At 43.5% G+C, this 19,360-nt stretch overlaps 2 protein-coding genes across 3 annotated transcripts in view; one reads left to right on the top strand and one right to left on the bottom strand.

Annotated features, from left to right (window-relative positions):
- Positions 1-19,360, top strand: part of LOC130180747 (transcription factor IIIB 90 kDa subunit-like) — a 115,477-nt gene that overhangs the window by 23,401 nt on the left and 72,716 nt on the right. For both annotated transcript variants that reach the window (XM_056394478.1, XM_056394479.1), the window contains 6 exons: positions 9,636-9,785; positions 11,894-11,987; positions 12,203-12,329; positions 13,798-13,837; positions 14,365-14,457; positions 17,836-18,165. In XM_056394478.1, the coding sequence (XP_056250453.1) occupies positions 9,636-9,785; positions 11,894-11,987; positions 12,203-12,329; positions 13,798-13,837; positions 14,365-14,457; positions 17,836-18,165 (834 nt within the window). The remainder of the gene's footprint in view (positions 1-9,635; positions 9,786-11,893; positions 11,988-12,202; positions 12,330-13,797; positions 13,838-14,364; positions 14,458-17,835; positions 18,166-19,360) is intronic.
- LOC130180748 (BTB/POZ domain-containing protein 6-B) lies at positions 1,619-6,141 on the bottom strand. Its single transcript, XM_056394480.1, has 4 exons — positions 5,035-6,141; positions 4,206-4,296; positions 3,911-4,029; positions 1,619-3,286 (listed from the first exon to the last, which is right to left on the bottom strand). The coding sequence occupies exons 1-4, from the start codon at positions 5,448-5,450 to the stop codon at positions 2,254-2,256; spliced, it is 1,659 nt and encodes a 552-aa protein (XP_056250455.1). The 5' UTR covers positions 5,451-6,141; the 3' UTR covers positions 1,619-2,253.

Consider the following 19,360-nt stretch of genomic DNA (forward strand, 5'->3'; position numbering starts at 1 on the left):
TTTTACAACATTAATAATGTGTCCATTTCACTACATATATGTAGATATGAGCGGCTCCTGGTTAATCTCATTGTCATTTAATTTGCCAGTTACTTTTGCGATTAACCACCCGTCTATATAAAACCAAAAACTAGTGAAAAATGTCTCTCAGAATTTCCCAGACCCATGTAGAAATATTCAAACATCCTGGTTTGTCCGACCATCAGTCCCAAACCCAAATATATTCAACTTACAATGATTACAAAACAGAATATAGCAGCAAAAATCTTCACATTTCCTGAGCTGGAACCCGAGGATGTTTGATATTTATTTTTTTTTCTTGATAAATGATTTACAGGGATTCTCCAGGGATTTATTATTTCTTCCATAATAAATTGGGGACTCTCTAGTGACAGATTAAAGAAAAAATGGTCAAAATTGAAGCAGCAGAGGCAGAGAGATCCTGAATTTTAATCCAGAGTGTGTCCAACTCCAAAAAAACACTGCATCCTTCATTTCCCACAGTGCACCTTGATTGTGTTTTTCTTCAGACGCTCCCCGCCTGGTCAAACACCCACGTCCTTTCTTTTAAACTCAGGCTGATAAATGTGCAGTTTCCAAGCCCAAACTAAGTCGTCCCTGATGATTCATGAAGTCACAGCGGGTTGCAGACTCAAGGTCTTAGTATCACAGCAATCCCTGGGCTCATGTTACCAAACAGACTGTAGTGAGCTCCATGTGTTCAGGACCAGCACACGGGACGAGTTCAGGTATCGGGGAGGAAAGAAATAAAAATTAACTTGATTGGTGAGTCTGTGAAATAAATTTTTAGCTCTTTAACCCACTGATATCAGGGGATTTGGACTTTAACTGACTATGTTGAGCTTTAAAATGTTCCTGCTGAATCACAGGCAGAAAATTAAAAAGTCTCAGAGAAAACTCACACATACCCTTTCCCTTAAACTTTTTTTTCTTTTCCCCAGAAGATCTGAATCTATTTTAGTCCTAATTATCTTCTCCTGCACACCCGAGCATCACCACCACTCGGTCCCATCACACCTTTTTTTTTCCCCACTGTAATTTGCAGGTTGACCTAATAACTAAAGTTCTGTTGCTAATTGAAAGTATTTTTGTTTACGCTGCACATGAGTCACGTCTTAATCGTATCCAGATCTCCCTGCCACAAACTCTCCCCTGCAGAGATATGGCAGACCTGTAGTGCAGGTTCTGCTCTGTACTCAGGCATATTTAAGTTGCTTCCTGTGCAGCTGTGTCAGTGAAAATGAGCATTAATAAAATAAAAAATATATATCAGATGAGGCAGATTGTTAGTATGTACAGATCAGGATAGAAATATGTGGCTTCTCTACTTTTAAATGACCCCCGACTTTAAAACAAAAGATTATGAGAGTTGATTTAAAAAGCAGCTTTCTTAGGGCCCCCCCCCCTCGACTCAATGGCCCCCTGAACCTGTGACCACCAAACCCGTGAAGTCATCAATCCACGTCTGCAAGAACCTCATGTTTCCATAAGCCCCAGGTGTAGTTCACTCCCATGTAACCAGAGGGCGCTGCTGCCCCTCGAATCCCCCCCCCTGCTCCCTTCACCCAGGCACCAACAATAATATGACATCTGTGGCTTCAGTCACATTATAACCTTTATGTTTTATCATCAGGTGTATAAGCATTCTTGTACAGAACACATCTGGTCTTTAACAGCATCAAGCTGTTAACAGTTAAATCGTATTTTACAAAAGACACAACGTTTCCGAGGCCGTCCTCTGAAGTGCAAAACATCTCTGCGTCTGACAAGATTTCTACTTTTTTTTTTTTTTTTTTTTTTTTTTTTTAGCATTTAGAATCATAACACTACATAAAGTTTGCTCCTTGTGTAATATTGCTGCTTGGACTATAGTAACAACATTGTATATAGACTTGCAATTACACAATTTGAAGCAGTCCCTACTTGTTCCAGTTGCGGAGCTCAGCTTGATTACATAACCACAAATCACCGTATTAATGTTGTTTCTACAGCAGCTGCAGCCCTTTAAACACAGGCATCAGAGCAAATAACGTTAACCCAGTATTTAAATAAAAAAATAACATTAAATTAAATAAGATAAAACAACAGCTCCTTTTGCTTTTTTAAAATAGTCTCTCAAAGATCTAACCAGGCCATTTAGTGTGACATTACTCAAGTGTCTTTAATGCTACATTACTGTAAAGGCTGGGAGGCGAGGATGAACCTAATTTTCCATCAGCAGTCCAGAGCAGCTTAAGCATAGAACACAAGCTCGGGGATCTGTCCTCCCTGTACTCCGGTCCCGTTGGTGCTGTCGGAGGAACACTGGAATTGAAATGTCACCTTCCCGCACTGCACCTCCGTCATGCCCTCCTGGCCGAAATAGCTCAGCTCGTTCCCGTCCAGCACGGCGCTCACCGTGTAGAACGCGTCCTGCTCCACCTGAACAGGATGCTCGAACCACACCGGAAACGTACTGCTCGACCCGTCCGACACGAACTTTGTCAGGTTCTGTGCCAGGATCACCCCCTGCCTCTTGAGTTCGATTTTGACGCTGTACTCGGCTTTGCCGCCGCTCGACCCGTACAGTCCCAAACCGGCGATAAAGATCCTCTTGTCCACCGCAAACTGAATGCTGTCGCACCGGCCGCGGTAGCGCCACTGATTGCTCCGGTAGGCCGAGGATTGGAAGCGATGGCACCTCTGAGGCGCCAAGCCCTTCCTGGCAGACAGAGGGAAGTCCAGTTGGGGCTTTTTAGCCGCAGTGTACCACAGGAACACATTGTGCGTCTCCTCCAGTGTCAGGATATCAGATTGCGCCGCCCCGTTAGCAAACTCCTCCAGGCTCATGGTGGGGATGCGCACCAGAAACAGCGCCTTGCCAAGGACATCTCTTCTGTTGCGGGTGGTGGGACCCAAAGCTTGTCTCTTGCACTCCGCTGTGGCCCAGCTCATAACAGCCTCAAACACCACCACCTCCTTGGTGTTGAGGGTCTCCCTCCGCAGTATGATCTCCAGAGTCTGCAGGTCGATCTCGCAGAAGCCCTCGGAGCACAGAGCGAGCTCGGCCTGAGCGTCGATCACCTCCCAGCAGCGCTGCGTCAGCTCGGGCTCCTCGAACAGGCGGCTCTGGGACAGCAGCACGCAGGCGTTCTTGGCCTCCAGGCTCGTTTCCAGGAAGGTGACGCAGGCCTTGGCCAGTGCAGGGACAATGTACTTTTTGGCAGCATACAGGGTGGCCAGCACCGTGTCTGCCTCCAGGTCGATCTCATCACTGTACATGTACCTGGCAGAGGGGAAATCGTATTTAAATCACAGTAAATATGCAAAAGTCTAACTTAGTAGCTCCGCTGGAGAGACGGCTCAACTACATCTTCCATATTATTCCTCACAATTAGACGTAATGCACCATGTGCTTCTATGTAAACTGACTTTGGATCCTTGAAAATGGCTAATCTCTGCTTGTACATTGTCTATTTTCCACTGCATCCACAAAAAAAAAGCTAAATGGAAATAATGACTGTCTTCCTACGATGACTTAACACATCCTAACCTTTTCTCCAAAGACATAACACGCAATAGTCCATGGTGCTGGCTTAGCCGGTGCTACTAAATGAGAAACAAAGGCAAGTTATTTATAACTCCTAGTCTGCATATATCCCCCTCTAAGAAAACTGTCAGGCTGTGGATGAGGAAAAGGGAAAAAAATGTTTCTACTTGAACAAAGAGCGCTGAGAAAACCAGCAATTACAGAGCACCGTACTGCTGCCACTGCTCTCTGGCGCTTCCAGCATTTTGGCATTCGCCTCTGCTTAGCTTTGGATGAGTAATAATATGCTTTGAAGTGACACTGACTGCGCTTGTCATCTCTCCTTCTGGTTGGCTGTGTGAGGGATGGTGAGTGGCTTACTTCAGCAGAATTAGAAAAGCAGCAGGTTCCACATCTGGGATATGGATCTCAGACTCCTCCTCCGCCAGATCGCCGTAAAACATGGCACAGAAGACCGAGCTTCCCACGGCCAGCACATACTGGGAGGGAGAGAGGGAGGGAGCAAACAGATGCGTCAGAGACACATGCAACCTGATCACTTTTCTTTGCTAAGTTCAATAAAAAAGCAGGCTTTCAGTGGTGCAGAGACATGAACAACTTCCCTGCTCAGCTAAAGGACATTTTTTATTTTTTCCAAGAGGTGAAACGTCTTTACCTTGTGTGCTGGGACCTTCTGCGATGCCCCCAAGGGGCCAACAATGAAGTGGACATCAGCCATCAGCTCATTGTTAAACATCAAGGCATTCCTAAAAGCAGGAGCAGGTTTCATGAATAAGCCTCAAGTATTGTATAACAGTCCTCCCACACTCTTTTTGCCTAGAGACACTGGTTATTTTCATAGGTTTGGGGAGGATATAGCTACCGTAGCAGGGCTGCAACTCAAATATTTTCATAATCACTAACTCTGCTTATTATCCGTATGTTAATTAACTGTAAAAAAAAAAAAAAAATGGCAATCGCGTGCTCCCAGAGCATTTTAAATGTCTTGCTTTGTCGGATAAACAGTCATAAACTCAAATATATTCAGTTTAATATCATATAAGAATCAAAATATTAACATTGGAGACAAGCAAAACAAGCAAAACCGGTTTATAAAAAAAGTGATGATGCAGTAAATCGCATGCAACCTGACATTTATGCTCTAATACAAACTTTTAATCATGATAGTGTGCCCCAAAATCACTAGATCCTCCAAAATAAAAGCACGCAAAACCCCACTGAGGGAGAGTGACTGTGCGAGCCGAGAGTCCGCTGACCTTACTGCACTTTATGGTGCATTTTATCTCCCTTTTCAGCTGCTGTCATATTAATGCAGCGGCCGCAGTGAGCTGTCATTACCTGATAATGACCTTAATGTACTTTATGGTCATAACCCTGCAGCGCGAGGGGGGGAGGGAGGGAGGGAGGGAGGGGGGCTCTCAGGAATATTTTGCACACACTTATTAAATTTACTACAGCTGTAAACCAGGGTGTTCCGGAGTTACCTCTCTCTCAGTGTGGGGTGGCTGCACTGCCAGCTGGGTGGGTCTACGTTGTTGTTGTTGATGTTTTGCTGGGTGGTCGGGGTGGTCGCCGCGCTGCTGCTGCTGGCCTGGCTCACCTGCACCTCCTTGGTCTTCTCGGCGTCCGCTACCGTAGTGCCGTTGGCCAGGTTGGTGTTGTTGGTGTTGGCGGCGGGGTACAGCTCCGCAGCCATCTTCTTCTCCTTCTGCTTCTGCTGCTGCTGCTGCTGCTTCTTGCTCGTCAGGGACAGGGTCAGGATCTCATAACATACCGGCAGCCTGTCCGGGAGCTTGCCGACCTTCTTGGACTTTTTCAGTGTTTCGGGAAGTAGGAGCAGATAAGTCAAACACCTCATGATCCGGCCATGATGGAGCAACCTGCAGTCTGCCGTTGGCATCGGCGCGGGCAACACGGTCTTCCTTCGCGTTGGTATCCGGTGAACCGAGTCGCCGTCGGGGTGTGAATGAACTAACTGTACCGGGGGGGTTGGTGGTGGTGGTGGTGGTAGGAGGAAGAGGAGGAGGAAGAGGAGGGGGGAGGAGGAGGTTTTGCTCCGCGGAGGATTCGGCGTTTTTTTTCTGCGGGGAATTCGGCTCCTACGGCGCCGCTTCAACACGGCATCGACCGCGAAGTTTACACGACAACATCTAAATATAAATGTGTGTCCAGGCCCGGCGGAGTCCGTCTCCTCCTCCGTTCCCAACTTCGACCGCGAACACTTTTTTTATTTTTTATTTTTTTCCTTTTCTTCTTCTTTTTCCTCCGTTTCCTGGCGGTCACCTCATCCTCTCTGGACGGAGAAAAACGTCCGCGGAGCGTCGCTTGTTTTCCCTTTTTCCAGCGAGTGGGTAATCCGGAGAGTCGCAGCTGGTAATTCAAGTCTATTTTTTTTTCCCACCCCGCCTCTGCGTTAATCCTCACACATATTTCTCCTTCTGCTTTCTCCGAACCGGCTGCCCGACCGACGAGAACCCAGCTATGTTGTCCCGTTTGCGGCCGCACGCATCCGAGCTAAGTAGTCATTTGTCGGGAGTTTTTAAGGTCTACTCTATTTTTTCTGCTATTTTTTTTTTTTTTTTTTTTTTCGTCGTGATCTCCTCGGACGCCCAGGGCTCGTCGAGGACCAATCACGTTCAAGCACCGCGCTGACGTCAGGGGGACCGAAGCGCCTCCCTCCGCAGCTCCGCAGAGTGCGTCACCGGGCAACCGCTCCTCCTCCGTCCCAATCATTAGAGCCGGTGGTTAAAAAAATAAAAATAAAAATCAAACTTTAATAAAAAAAAAAAAGAAAAAAAAGAAAAAAGAAAAGGATGTCTTTTTTAATAAGACCGTTCAGCCCACGACAGTAATGAGGAGAGATAGATATTAAACAGTAGTGGTGCTTTGGTTGGTGGGTTTACTGTGACTTCAACTAAACTTCATGCTTTTAATTTAAAAAAAGTAATTTAATGTGGTAAGTTAATGTACTCAAGTGTGTGTGTGTACTATACTGTAATTTAAATATACTAATTTAATTCGGACGACTGTATAGTGAGTTTTAATGTGAGTTTATTATTTTCTCCATTAATTATGATTGTATGTCCAAAAGATTTGATGAGCTGATAAAGTATAAAGCATTCTTATAAATAACACTGCCCAAGAGTAAATAAAAACATAGCTCCATCTCGACCACTCACAGCAGTAAAATGCTGCCTTCCCTTGAACGCATCAGAAGTAATAACCCTGTGATTTAGTATAGCACTGACACACTTCAGTGCACAGCTTTTACTTGTAATGAGGTGTTGCTACGTTCTGAATCTGAACACTTATCAACACACCTCCCTCTGACAGGTGTAATATCGTTATCTAACATTATATCAGCTCCAGCTCACAGCAACAACAGGCGTAGTCATTGGCAGGCAGTTTTTAAAAGTTTTAAAAGGGCACTAATGTGTCCCCTTCGTATTTGTGTGGTGAGTCTGAGACTTGGTGCAGTCTTACCTGTGTACTGATGTTACCTGGGAGGAGGCACTGCCTTCAATACTAAAGTCAGGAAACGGAGGTGTGAGTTCACAGTAAACACCACAGATTAAGTGAGAGACTGTAGCATTATTGACTGCAGCAATGTGCACTGATATAGATAAGTATAGATAAATCCACCTGTCCAGAGGTGGGTATACGCAGCACTACACCTCTGACTGTAAATATAAAGGAGAATCGGTGCAGCTGAATTCACACACGGTTTATACTTCTCTACCATTAGTCTGTGGTGTCTGTAAAGGAGCCTTTTCATGGATATAAATATACACAAATGCATGTCCTTTTCTTCCCAGACCACGCTCATGTAGCAGTGGTGGAAAATACAGTTTTTTACAAGTATTTTTGGGCTTGTAATATTTTTTAGTTCCTTTTCACCACTGGAAAGTAGAGAGACCGTGACCGTCCCCAAAGACATAACCTAATGAAAACTAAAAAACAAAACAAATCTGTCTTTCTGCTTCCCAAATTCTCTCCCTTATATAGTTAATTATAATTGATAAAATGGAAAAATATAAAAAGGGAAGATTTGTGTCATAGACATACGACACTTTCATCCTCGATTTGGATCAAAGAAAATTAAGTCAGACACCCACAAATATAAACACAAATACAATATTTAACTTATCATGCATCATATTGATACTTTGTGATTGGAAAAGTATGTCACAAAGGTTGGAAAGATAACTTCTAATTTTACACTGCATTACATCCCTGTATAACGGTAAATATACTGGTGGATAAATATGACTCTTCATTCTGGGATCTCCTGCAGATCAAACTAACAATCAACACTACTGTATGTTCCAATATCCGCAAAAATCAATACATTTCTCCTTTTTTTAAAACCTGAAAACACCTACTGTGATTTCACCTAGCTGCCTGTGATGATGTATCTTGGATGACTGATCGAACGTGACATCATATCCAAATATCTGTGACTGGTTTAGTGCAGTTTGATATCAGAAAATGATTTCAGTGACCTAAAGCAGCATCAGTATTCGGTGTGGTCCTGATGAGTTAAGGCTTCTTTCTGGAGCTGCCGTTTTGCACCGACGTCCAATACGGAGAGAAATCCATCAGAGAGAAGGAGACTCTGAGACCAATTTCTAGCCCCTCAGTAACAGAAAATGGACCAGAATGCATTGTGGCTCGGAGACCGTTTTGGGTTTTGAGTAGGAAAGGGGCGCAGCTTCCTCACAACTTTAATGCTATTCATGCAGCTCTGCTCCCACATTTGATTGAAAGGAGCAAGTTCACGGCCCCTCTCAGGGGGTGGTCGAAGTAATTTTGGGGGAATGTGGGGAACCGAAGTTAGAAAGTAGGCGAGGCAGGTGGAGGGAAAGTGGGTTCACGAAAAAAAAAAGGTAAACCACAAGCACTCCATCACAGAATGAATCCTGGGCTGTTTGAGCATCGCAGATTGATTATATTCAACTGAAGGAGGATTTAAGGTGGAATTTTTTGTATTTCTTTTTTATTAAACACCCTTTTTTTTTTTCTGTGGCGATCTTTTCCTGGACCCAGACACTCCAGTAAAACTTGGAGCAGTGATGGCCAGTTCTGCAGACGTATCATTACATGGTGCGGAGTTGGGGGGGGGAAGAGATCAGCCTGGATCTTATTACCAGCTGGCTCTACCAGCTTTCCACTGGACTGCTCTTTAAACGCAGCCACTAACTTCAAAGATTCTCCAGTGTCATGGCCGTGGTACAAAAGTCCACCTTTTGTCTCCCAGTCAGAGTGGAGTTTCAGAATTAAATTAGATTTCTCATTTATAGAATAAAAAAAGAAAAAGAGACGAACTGGCCGCCTGCCAGGCTGTTTCATGACAAAAGCAGGTGGTTCTGTTATTTTTCTTTTTTCTCTCCTCAGCTGCATCTAAAGTGTTTTCCATAAAGTTTCTGATACGATGCACCGTACACGTTTCTCAGAGACATTCGAGGAGCAGAAAAGTTTGAGACGTGAGCCTGTGATTGGACGGCTGCCCGTTCAAATCCTTTGGCCAGCTGAGAAAATCTGGACGGAGACACTGAATGAGAAACAGGCTGCTTTTGAGGTGCACTTGAGCTAAAATGCTAATCCTCTGGTTTCTCTGGTGCAGCTAATTAGCCAGGCAGCAGGAGGGGACTGGTTTTACTGGGGAGCTCACAGGTGTTGGTGAAGTTAAACCTGGATGTATTTTTAGGCAGGATTTTTGGTGAAAGAAAAAGAAGGAAAAAAATGTTCTTTCGTCTGAACCAAAGTGGGGGAAAAATTACTTGTTTTTTTTTTTTTTGCTTTTGGTTGGTTTGCTGCTCAGACAAAAACAAACCAGGGCTTGTAAACACACGTCACATGGACACACAAGCAGCTGCTTCATCGGACAGAGTTTTGGCTGAAGTGTCGTCCTGTGAGGTTTGTGGCAGCAGCGTCTGAGAACCAAACACATCTGATGTCAACGTGTTATAATCATGAGAGACACAAGAAGTCTTACAGCATGAGCTCTTTAGTGGATAATAGTGGATATTATGAACATGCATCACAACAAACACTGAACAAACCTTCCTCCTCTTGTCTCCGTCAGACCCGTGCCTGTATATTCCCCGGTTCGCTCAGCTGCTGGAGTTTGGTGAGAAGAACCACGACGTCTCCATGACGGCGATGAGACTGGTGCAGAGGATGAAGAGGGACTGGATGCACACGGGACGGAGGCCGTCGGGACTCTGCGGAGCAGGTAACCAACGAGACGAGGAGGGGTTAGATATCTAGTGTCTGCACTGTGGACGATTGTTTTTATGTCAGATGAGTGTCTTTAAATTCAGTTTTAGTTTAAAATGTTCCTCTGGGAAATTTAACTAATCATACAGACCCACTTTTGATGGGTCAACAGCTCCTATAATCTTCAGTTTTTCAAAGGATAATGTAAGCTTTTCTCCTGCTCTAATTGCCTTTAAAAACTATTAAACAGTCAAAACAAGTTATGTACTTTGCAAGTGCCTCATCTTCAGTTGGATGAGCAGCTACTATGTAGGAAAAATAAAGACTGTTTTCCAGTCATCTTAATCTATAGATGAATCTAACTTCATATAGGAGGCAATTAAAATGATTTTTCAGGAACAGGGGTAAGTTACACGAACATATAAATTCATGGGAAAATAAAACACAACAACATGTCAAACATTCATAAAAGCTTTCCAATAAAATGTTTTAAGAAGAGTTTTAAAAGACACTCATGATGCTGCCTGTTCCTCAGTTTTGAGTCTCTAACAGCGACGACCCGGTCACCTTTAGTCTCGAGCTGAGACCTTGGAATAACCAGCAGAGCTCCACCCACCGATCTGAGGGAACGCCCAGGCACATGGGGTTATTAAGTCTTAATTATTTTAATTTACCAAATATTCAGCTTGCCCTTACTTTAAATAGAACAGTAATTTGGTTGGAGGGTTGCTGTTCCTGTTTTTGGCTGTTTCGATCCCGGTTTCAGAATCGTTGAAACCCTAAATTTAACACATGCACATTAACCTGAGTGTTGTTTATGACACCACGAACAGGTTTGCAGTGGCTGGTGAATCCTGGTGTTCACTTGACCAATAAAGTTTTTTTTCTAAATTCACTTGAGGCTTTTACTGTTCGCTGGTTTCCTGCCGGAGAGGCGCGTGGCTGAGGCGAACCCGCCGGCACCTGCCTAAGCTTCCCGCAGTTCGCCTGGTGTTGATTTCCCACTTCCTCGGAGTGTTGTGGTGCAGTTCAGGAGAAACAGCTGAGCTCAGAGCTCCTCCCTCTGCCGGCGTCAACCTGAATACGCTCGGCTTTGACGCATTACCAGCTAAGACGTCCTGAAATTGAATCACCGGCTTCCTCTGCTCCCTGCATGTTTACACTCATGGTTTCAATTTTCTGCTTTCTCTGTTCCTCTGCTGCAATGCCTGAATAATTAATTGCTTATCATAAATCATTGAGAAGGATACACTCAGACGGAAGAGAAGGAAAAGTTTGTTCCCAAAACTGATGCAAATATCTCCTGCTGATGAACCAGAAACATGCAACTGCAGAAAGTTCTTCAGGGTAGAAGAAGAGCGTTACATCACTGATTACATTCAGCGAGTTCAAGGACAAAGAGTCATGATCGCTAAGTAACAAAATCACAAAGTTAACTCTGCATTAAGAAAGGAAAACCGGCAACTTTACAATTACGGGGTTTCAAGGTAATGGTGCTGAAATGTTTGAGCAAGTCCTCAGCGCAGCTAAAAGCCACCACTTCAGTCCTAAAGGCTGTTAGAAGTGTGCATGTAGGACTAGAAGCATGCATCCATCTTTTAACAGGCTCTTGAGTGAGGGAGGCAACTCTAATGACGGTTATATAACTGTTCCCCTTCAAGGCCCGCACTGCAATTCATTGCATAATATTAGTGTTGTTGTTACTCCTCTTTAAAACTGTTTTGGTGCGGGGGCTGGCTGTTGGCTCTGAAGGCTGAGGTGCCCTCGTCCTGTCGGCTCCGTCCTCCAGTCTTCAAGGTGTTCACACACAAAGTCCTGAACTGCAGCCACGACTATAATTCACTCCTGAGTCACGTCTTCACGGTGTTTGTGCACATTTGTTGTATCACTATGTGCATATGAATTTTTTTTTCTTCCCAAAATGGAGAAAGAAAGCCGAATATAAGACACAGAATATTAAATCATCTATATTCTGTGCACTGTTGTGGTTTCAGGGACGACACAGGTTGAGTTATGGGGCATGACGGGTCGTACGTCACTGGGCTGTTTGTACCTTTCGGTTAAATCTCATCACACTGTGTTTTTTTGTTTTGTTTTGTTTTTGTTTTTGTTTTCTGTCTCCAGCTCTTCTCGTTGCTGCTCGTGTGCACGAGTTTCGCCGCACCATCAAAGAAATTGTCAGCGTTGTGAAAGTGTGTGAGAGCACGCTAAGAAAAAGGTGGGTGGTGACAGTTAAAAAGTTTCATCTTAATTTTATGTACGTGCGCGCATGTATAAAATATAAATGCAATTATAAATTAGTCCGGAAGTAATTTTTGTGCTTCATGTATTGTATTTTGTGTTAAGGACCGCCTTAAAAATGGGGTTTATCCTTCTAATAAATGTGTATTTTTTGTATTTGATGATCTGGCTGTAATTTCTTCCCTTCATCAGACTGATAGAGTTTGAGGACACGCCCACCAGTCAGCTGACCATCGAGGAGTTCATGAAGATCGATCTGGATCAGGAGTGTGACCCGCCCTGCTTCACAGCTGGACTACAGAAGAAGAAAATCGAGCAGGTATGAACACGTGTGTGGACACGCAGCGAGGTCAATCAGGGGCTGAGTTCTTCAGATAAGTCGCTTCCAGGAGCCTTTAAAATCATCTGCGGAGCCACAGATGTCTGTGAAGTGCAGTAATATGTCCACGTGTAACATTTGTGATAAATGCCAGAGGCACACAGTAAAAAGGACTATTAAAATTTTACCTTATATTTTCTTGATGAATATTTGCAGCCCTCAGGCTTTCAGCAATAATTAATGAAGGACATTAACCTTTAAAGTAAAACAGTCTAATTACTATCACTGTTCTGTACGTTTACACCGTTTACAGAGAGGGAGCAGCTGGGCTTTGTTTCATGGGCTCTGTTGCAGATTTAGCTGATTTAACTCTTACTAACTCTTACTCTTATTTGAGACCAGAACATATTTTATTATGTGTATTTATTTTTCTAAGTAGCAAGATCATTTTAAAACCTGTAAATCATACAGATATTAAATGTAATCCATGTCAGAGGTTTGATTTTTGTCCATGTTGCTTTCTGTAGTTTCAGACAAAACAAGAAATTTGTTTTTCTTCTGACGCTAGAGTCAAGAATTTACAATTTTACAGAGAAGAACTTAGTTGCCGTTACTTCCAAAGCTTTCAACCATATCTGCTGGGCGTCATCATCAGAGAGGAGGTTGAAGTTTTAGTCATGACATGGTTGAAAACCTCATACACAAGTAGAATCTTGAGTCGAGGATTTTGTCGTAGAAGATTTCCATCTGTTGTTTGATTATAGATCAGGTCTAAGTTCTGTATTAATACTTTGAACGTATCAAAGCGCTCAGTCCACAGAGAAATGCTCACAGCCTGTATTCAGAAACTGAGGCTTAAAACCAGCCGTCAGAACTTCTGGAACTTTGTGATGTCACAACAAAGCAGTCACCTCTCTGAACCATGCCCCAAGCCCCGCCCACCTGAACCCACCATCCCACCTTGCAGGGTTTTTGGTTCTTAAAACCACAAATATATCTTCTTATGGATCAACACTTCAAAATAAAACATAGGAAAAATATAAAATATGTAAAGTATTGGACCTTTAAGAAGATTCTCTGCTCAGTAATCAAGCGTTTTTTCATGTCTCAATGGGAAAGAGCTGAATAAGGATCCACCAGGTTTCTATAACACACAAACGGTTTTTACTTTTGCAGTAAAGGGGAATAAAAAAGATCGGACCTGTGTGTTGTCAGGCAGTGAGTACTGTACTTCAGCCGTGTTTCTCACCACAGGAATCAAATCAAAGTCTCTGTGTTTTGTACTTGTAGGAAGAAAAAGTGCTTCTGAGAGCTGCTGTCAACCGCCCACAATCCTCGTGTCATAACGTTCTGTCTTTCCGAGATGTTTAACTCGGTAACCGTTTCACCCCGTAGTCAGTGCTGCATTAGAATAAAGGGTCTCTCATTCTCTCATCCAGCTCTCTCTGCTTTGTCTCCCTCCCTGTAGCTGGAGACGGAGCTGAAGAAAAAGATGGATGACGTCGAAGGTATGAATGCGACATCCTTGTCTGTTTGCCATCACATTCAAGGCATCTTGACTCTCGGGCTGCCTGCTTTTCTTTTAGTTTGCAAAATGAATTCTATCGGCTTTTCATCACAGTCAGTCTCAGGTTCGTGGCACAGACAAAGACTAAGTTTGGTTGCACTTTGTTCTCTTCTATGCGGCTGCCACTCGGCCGACCTTGACTAATTGCAGATCGGTGTTGGATGTGGTCAATACAAAGAAAAACCTAGAGAGGAAACGGCTCCCTTCGCCTTTAAAATTATTTCTCTTCTGCACAACATGTAATTAACCACGTGTTCTGTTACTATACTAACGTATTATATTGTAATTTAAAGGGTTAGTAAAGTTTCACAGAACAACCGAGAACATAAAAAGCACCACAAGTGGAATTTCACAGTCATTTTAGGGACATGAAGAAGTTACTGCATCTGATTTTCTACTTATGAGGTTTAATAACGTTGATCCAGGAATCGTTCTCGCTTTAACTCTTGTGATGTTTATCTTCAACAGATGAAATTCATGGCTACCAGGATGAGATCGATGCAGAGCTTCACAGCAGCAGACCCAAACTGAGGGGAGTGTACGCCGCCTACGCCAAGGAAGGTACGGAGCAGAGAGGCGCTGCTTGATCTCCACACACACACTCACAGTTAGATCACCATCAAGACTGTCCCAGAATGCTTTGCGCTCGGAGTCAAAATGGTTATTGTTATTGGCCGAGTTTTAAATCACTTTGGTACTTGGTGAAATCACACAAAGTTAATAAACGATGTTAGCATGCTAACATCAAACTGCCACACAAACTAAATGCTAAATGTTAGCATGTTCCCATGATAACTGTATTAATATGCAGAAATAAATGCTAAATGCTAAATGCTGGGGTTTAACTGGGATTCGTGAGGAGAGGGAGCCCTCGTCCAATGAGGTGGACAGTTTTCACAGGGACTATTTCTTCAGAGGAAAGTAGTTCCAAACGAAAACTGAAGACAGTGTATTTGTCCAGAGTGTGAAATGCTGCGCCACAACTAAATCCCATTAACCTCCATTTTATTTGTCAGAAATCAGAGTCAGATTGGATCTAAGTGGTCAGCTGCCAACAACTTAATTTAATTTATTTAGTGGTAATTTGGGTGAAGTGACCCTTTAAATGAATTTGAAGGGGGAAAAGTTCACCTCTGAAGTCGAAAAAAGACAAAAATACAGCACCCCAAATGTTCAGGCCTGAACCCAAATACTCTGCCAGCGGCACTTTTCCAAATTTATGGTTCATGAAACATTGAAAATTTTCTGTCTGTGTGTAAAAATAGAGTCTTTGCCCTGAGGCAGCTCCAGTATCTACACTAACTTATAGGCTGAGTACAATGAAGGGAGTGTTTTCATTATTAGGGCGATGTTTTTTATTTATCTCATAAGATCCAGTAACTCCACTACAGCAGATATATTGCATTTATGCAGCAAAACCGAAAAGTCCCTCTCATAAAAAGCTTGTGATTCTCCAGAGGAAACGATATTCAGACACTCGCTGAAAGTAAAAAATAAAGCAGCGTTGATGTTGCTGGACTCATCCCGAGCGCGGCTGCTTTGTTCTCAGTCATCTCACTGTATAAAGCTGGAATCTGTGTGCAACAGGTTGTCTGTTTGCTGTGCAGAAAAGCATTTAGGTTAATGAGGCTACTGTATATACAGACCATTTAAATAATTAATGACGTCACTGCCGCTGTGCCACATGCGTCTCTCAGTTTGGAGACACAGTGTGGATCCTGCTGCTGAGTGACGCCACAGATTTAAAAACAAAACAACAACAAAAAAAACCTCAAAGAAAAGGAGCCTGGACTCTACATTTGTTTGGTCAAAGTGAGACAAACGTGTGAGAGTTTACAAAGCTGTGATGCCGAAGGAGACGGAGCTGAGCTCTGACAGGGCGCCATTTGGATGTCATGGAGGGCGAGCTCAGCTCCGGTGGGCTCCGGGCCGATTTAACCTGTGGCTAAATGTCAACATGCAAGAAAAAGTTGTTAACATGCATACAAGCTGAAGCCAACATGCAAGTGTGCTTTGGTAGATATGAAGCCCATTAACAGGCAGAGTTGACTGCTAACACGAGCAAGTTATGAAGCTAATAAGCAGCTGAAGCTGAAAATGTTCATGCCGTGCACGAGATAAAACCGTTTCTGGTGGCAACACCATCAGGTCAAACTTAAGTTTTTTACTGGTGAAAAATACTAGAATAGAAAATTTGATTCTCAGCTTCTTATGAAACAGTTTTTCTGGTGTGAAATGAGAATTACAGATTCATTTGTCGGCTAGTGTGACCACAGACGTGATATTTGAACACCTGCCTGGCGTGTCACAGCACTAACCTTAATAAAGCAGCATTAATATGAGCAGCTGTCGACTCGCCAAAACCGAAACATCGCGGTGGAAAAACTCTGCAGTGTTAATGTGTGATGATGCTTTTATTTGTCCTCCTGTCAATCAGTGGGACAAGAGAAGCTTCTGTTGGTGTCACCTTCCTTCACCAGAGACCCTCCTCAAAACACACACACACACACACACACACACACACACACACACACACACACACACACACACACTGACGCCCACCCATGAAAAAAATAACACACATCAGACCACACTGCCTGTCCGCTCTTCGTCTTTATCTGTTTCTACCTTTGGCTCCTTATCTCTGGCTCTCTGTCTTTGTCTGTTTCTCTCTCACACACACACACACACACACACACACACACACACACATATACACACACACACACACACACACACACACACAGACTCCCCCTGTTGTCACACAGTGGGGGGGAGTCGCAGGCTGTCACTGATTTCAGGCGTGTTGCTCTTCCAGCTGCTGCGACGCTCTCAGATCCGGCGGCATTTCGTTTCTTCTCAGACCGAGAACCAAGTTGCTTTTTCTGACTTGTGGGCTGAAACCTGTGTGAGGACGTTTTAATTATGGCTGATTAAAGGACACATTTTAATTAGCCACCAGGACTGAGAGAGGACGGCCAATATTATGATCCCAATTATTTTGTCTGGGTGTAATTATACATCACCATTTCTTTTCTCTGTGATTTTTGAACAAAATAATTTCACTGCACTTGTGGAATTTTATATTTTTAACTACAGTGGGTTTTTATTTTAATTTTATTTATGATGTACAATTATGCCTAACTAATTGCACCACGTGAGCATAGTGAACTGCCGACTTATTAATACACAGGGAAAACTCATGAAGTGCATAATGAGATACAACAGTGAAGGTGAGACAAAATGTAATAACTTATTTATAATTCATGCTTTCTAGTTTGAACTAGAACATTCTTCATTTTCGTGTTGGGATTCATGGTAGGAGTTAAACCATTACTTTCTAGTTACTGGAAAATTCTCTCTGACTTTTTAAACAATTAGCTGATTCATTGAGAAAAAAGGTGTATTTACTTAAATGAAGTGGTCTAGATTTGCAGGGAGGAAAATCTGTTTCTCTTATTGTGGATTATGTGTCTCAGTATGTCGTGAGTTCATAGAGGAAAAGCTATATTTTACTACGCTACATCTTTTATTTTCTCTTTGTAAAGTTTAAAGGAATAGTTTCACATTTTGGGAAATAATTCACTAATTCACTTTCTTGCCCTGAGTGAGAGAGAGAGGACGGATGTCACTCTCGTGTTTAGCCTAGCTTAGCATACAGACTGGAACCGGAAGGGAACAGCTAGCATCGTTATGACCAAAGCAAAACATATCCGCCTAGCAACCCGCTGAAAACAGTTTCTGATTTGTTTAACGTGTACAAATGGAAGCATGGCGACATGACAACATACAACATACAATTAGTTTGTGTAGATTTATTTTTCAGAGGAAGTAACCTGTTGGTTTTACAAATGATCCTGACAAAACAAGAACTTCCTTAAAGGGATAAATGAAACAACACTTTAATCCAACATCTAACTCTGTCCATCCCTCTCCCAGACTGTGGAGATGACGACGACGACGCTCTCTCCACGACGTCTAAAGCGGCAGACGATGAGGAACAGGAGGAGGAAGCCGAGCTTCAGGCCGTGGCCAAGCACTTTGGCAAAGACCTCGGCGAGCTCACGCTGGAGGCTCTGATCAAACTAGAGCAGAAGAGACCAGAGGAGGAAGAGGAGAACCAGCAGCAGGAGGAGGAAGAGGAGGAGGGGGGCGTTCCGAAGAGAAAAGGCCCATCGCTGGCGTCCATCTTGGGTACGATGCCCTCAGCGGCCACTCTGGGCCTCTCCGAGTCCATCACCAAGTGCATCGGAGACGAGAAGGAGAACGGTGAGTGTACCTTGGTTTTTTTTTTAAAGTTAATGTCGTCAGTTTTATCAAACCGGATGCTTTTTCCACTCGGATCACGTCACATTACCAGAAATTAGAAACTGGACCTCAGGTTTTCTCTGATTTCGGGGCATAAAAAATATCTCTCGACTTCCTCTCTGTTTTTTCTTTCTGTTGGCACAATATTTTTCTTCTTCTGTATTTTGATGTGTCATCAGTGTGATCGGAGCAGATGAGGAGGGAGAGGAGCGGATGTATTTAATACATTTCCTCTGTACAAACAGTGGATCGAGCCGAGCCAACTGAAGAATCTGCTGCTGTTAAGAAAACACGCCGGGCGTTATATTGTTTGATTTAGCAAACATCTTTATAAAAGCAGCTTGATGGTCGCTGCGGTGATACCGTTCATCCTTGACTGTGTCTGCCACCTACAGTATCACCATAATAACCCGTAATCACGTTAAAGAAGGCTCTCTCAGGTTTAATTGTCATAATTACCTTTGCTCCCGAAAGAAAGTGAGCTGAGCCTCATGTGAAATTTGTCATCCCTCATTATGTTTCACCCTCGTACACTGCAGACATGAAGGGAATGTGTGGGAGACGTTCAGGAGACGTGTTCTTCACCCCCGAGGCCTGTTGAGATGTTGGACTGGTGCCAAAAAAGCTGAAAGTTGTAGCCGCAGTTTTGCTTATTGGCGGCACATTTCACGTCGAGCACCGCTCTCCGACAGAGGGTGACTCGTGCTGTTGGAGCTCAGGTGAACCGAGACGAGCAGAAATAAGTGGGAACAGCGTTTGTTAGGAGCAAAGTACAGGATGCGGCACGAGGGGTTTATGGGTGTAAAGTCTAAGTGAGGACTCGTCACAGATCGGGTGACTTCAGCTTCGATCACATTAAAAAATCGTTTTTAACTTGACACTTCCTGACAGCAGGTATATTTCATGTCGATCTGACGGCAGTTGAAGACGACTCATAATGACTTGTTTAGAGCTTGAAACATAAACACTCACTGCCCTTTTCCACTGAATGTTATCACCTGGTACCTGGTGCTTTTCTGCTGAGGTTCCCAACGAGGTGAGCCTTAACCTTCACGTCATGCCCCTCCCTCTTCCTGTCCGTCTTTACACTGTCCGCTATCTGATAAACCAGCTGGACACGGTGGTTACGCTACTCAAACAGGAGGAAACGGTGCTT

The sequence above is a fragment of the Seriola aureovittata genome, chromosome 13 (assembly GCF_021018895.1).
Source record: "Seriola aureovittata isolate HTS-2021-v1 ecotype China chromosome 13, ASM2101889v1, whole genome shotgun sequence".
Classification (NCBI taxonomy): Eukaryota; Metazoa; Chordata; class Actinopteri; order Carangiformes; family Carangidae; genus Seriola; species Seriola aureovittata.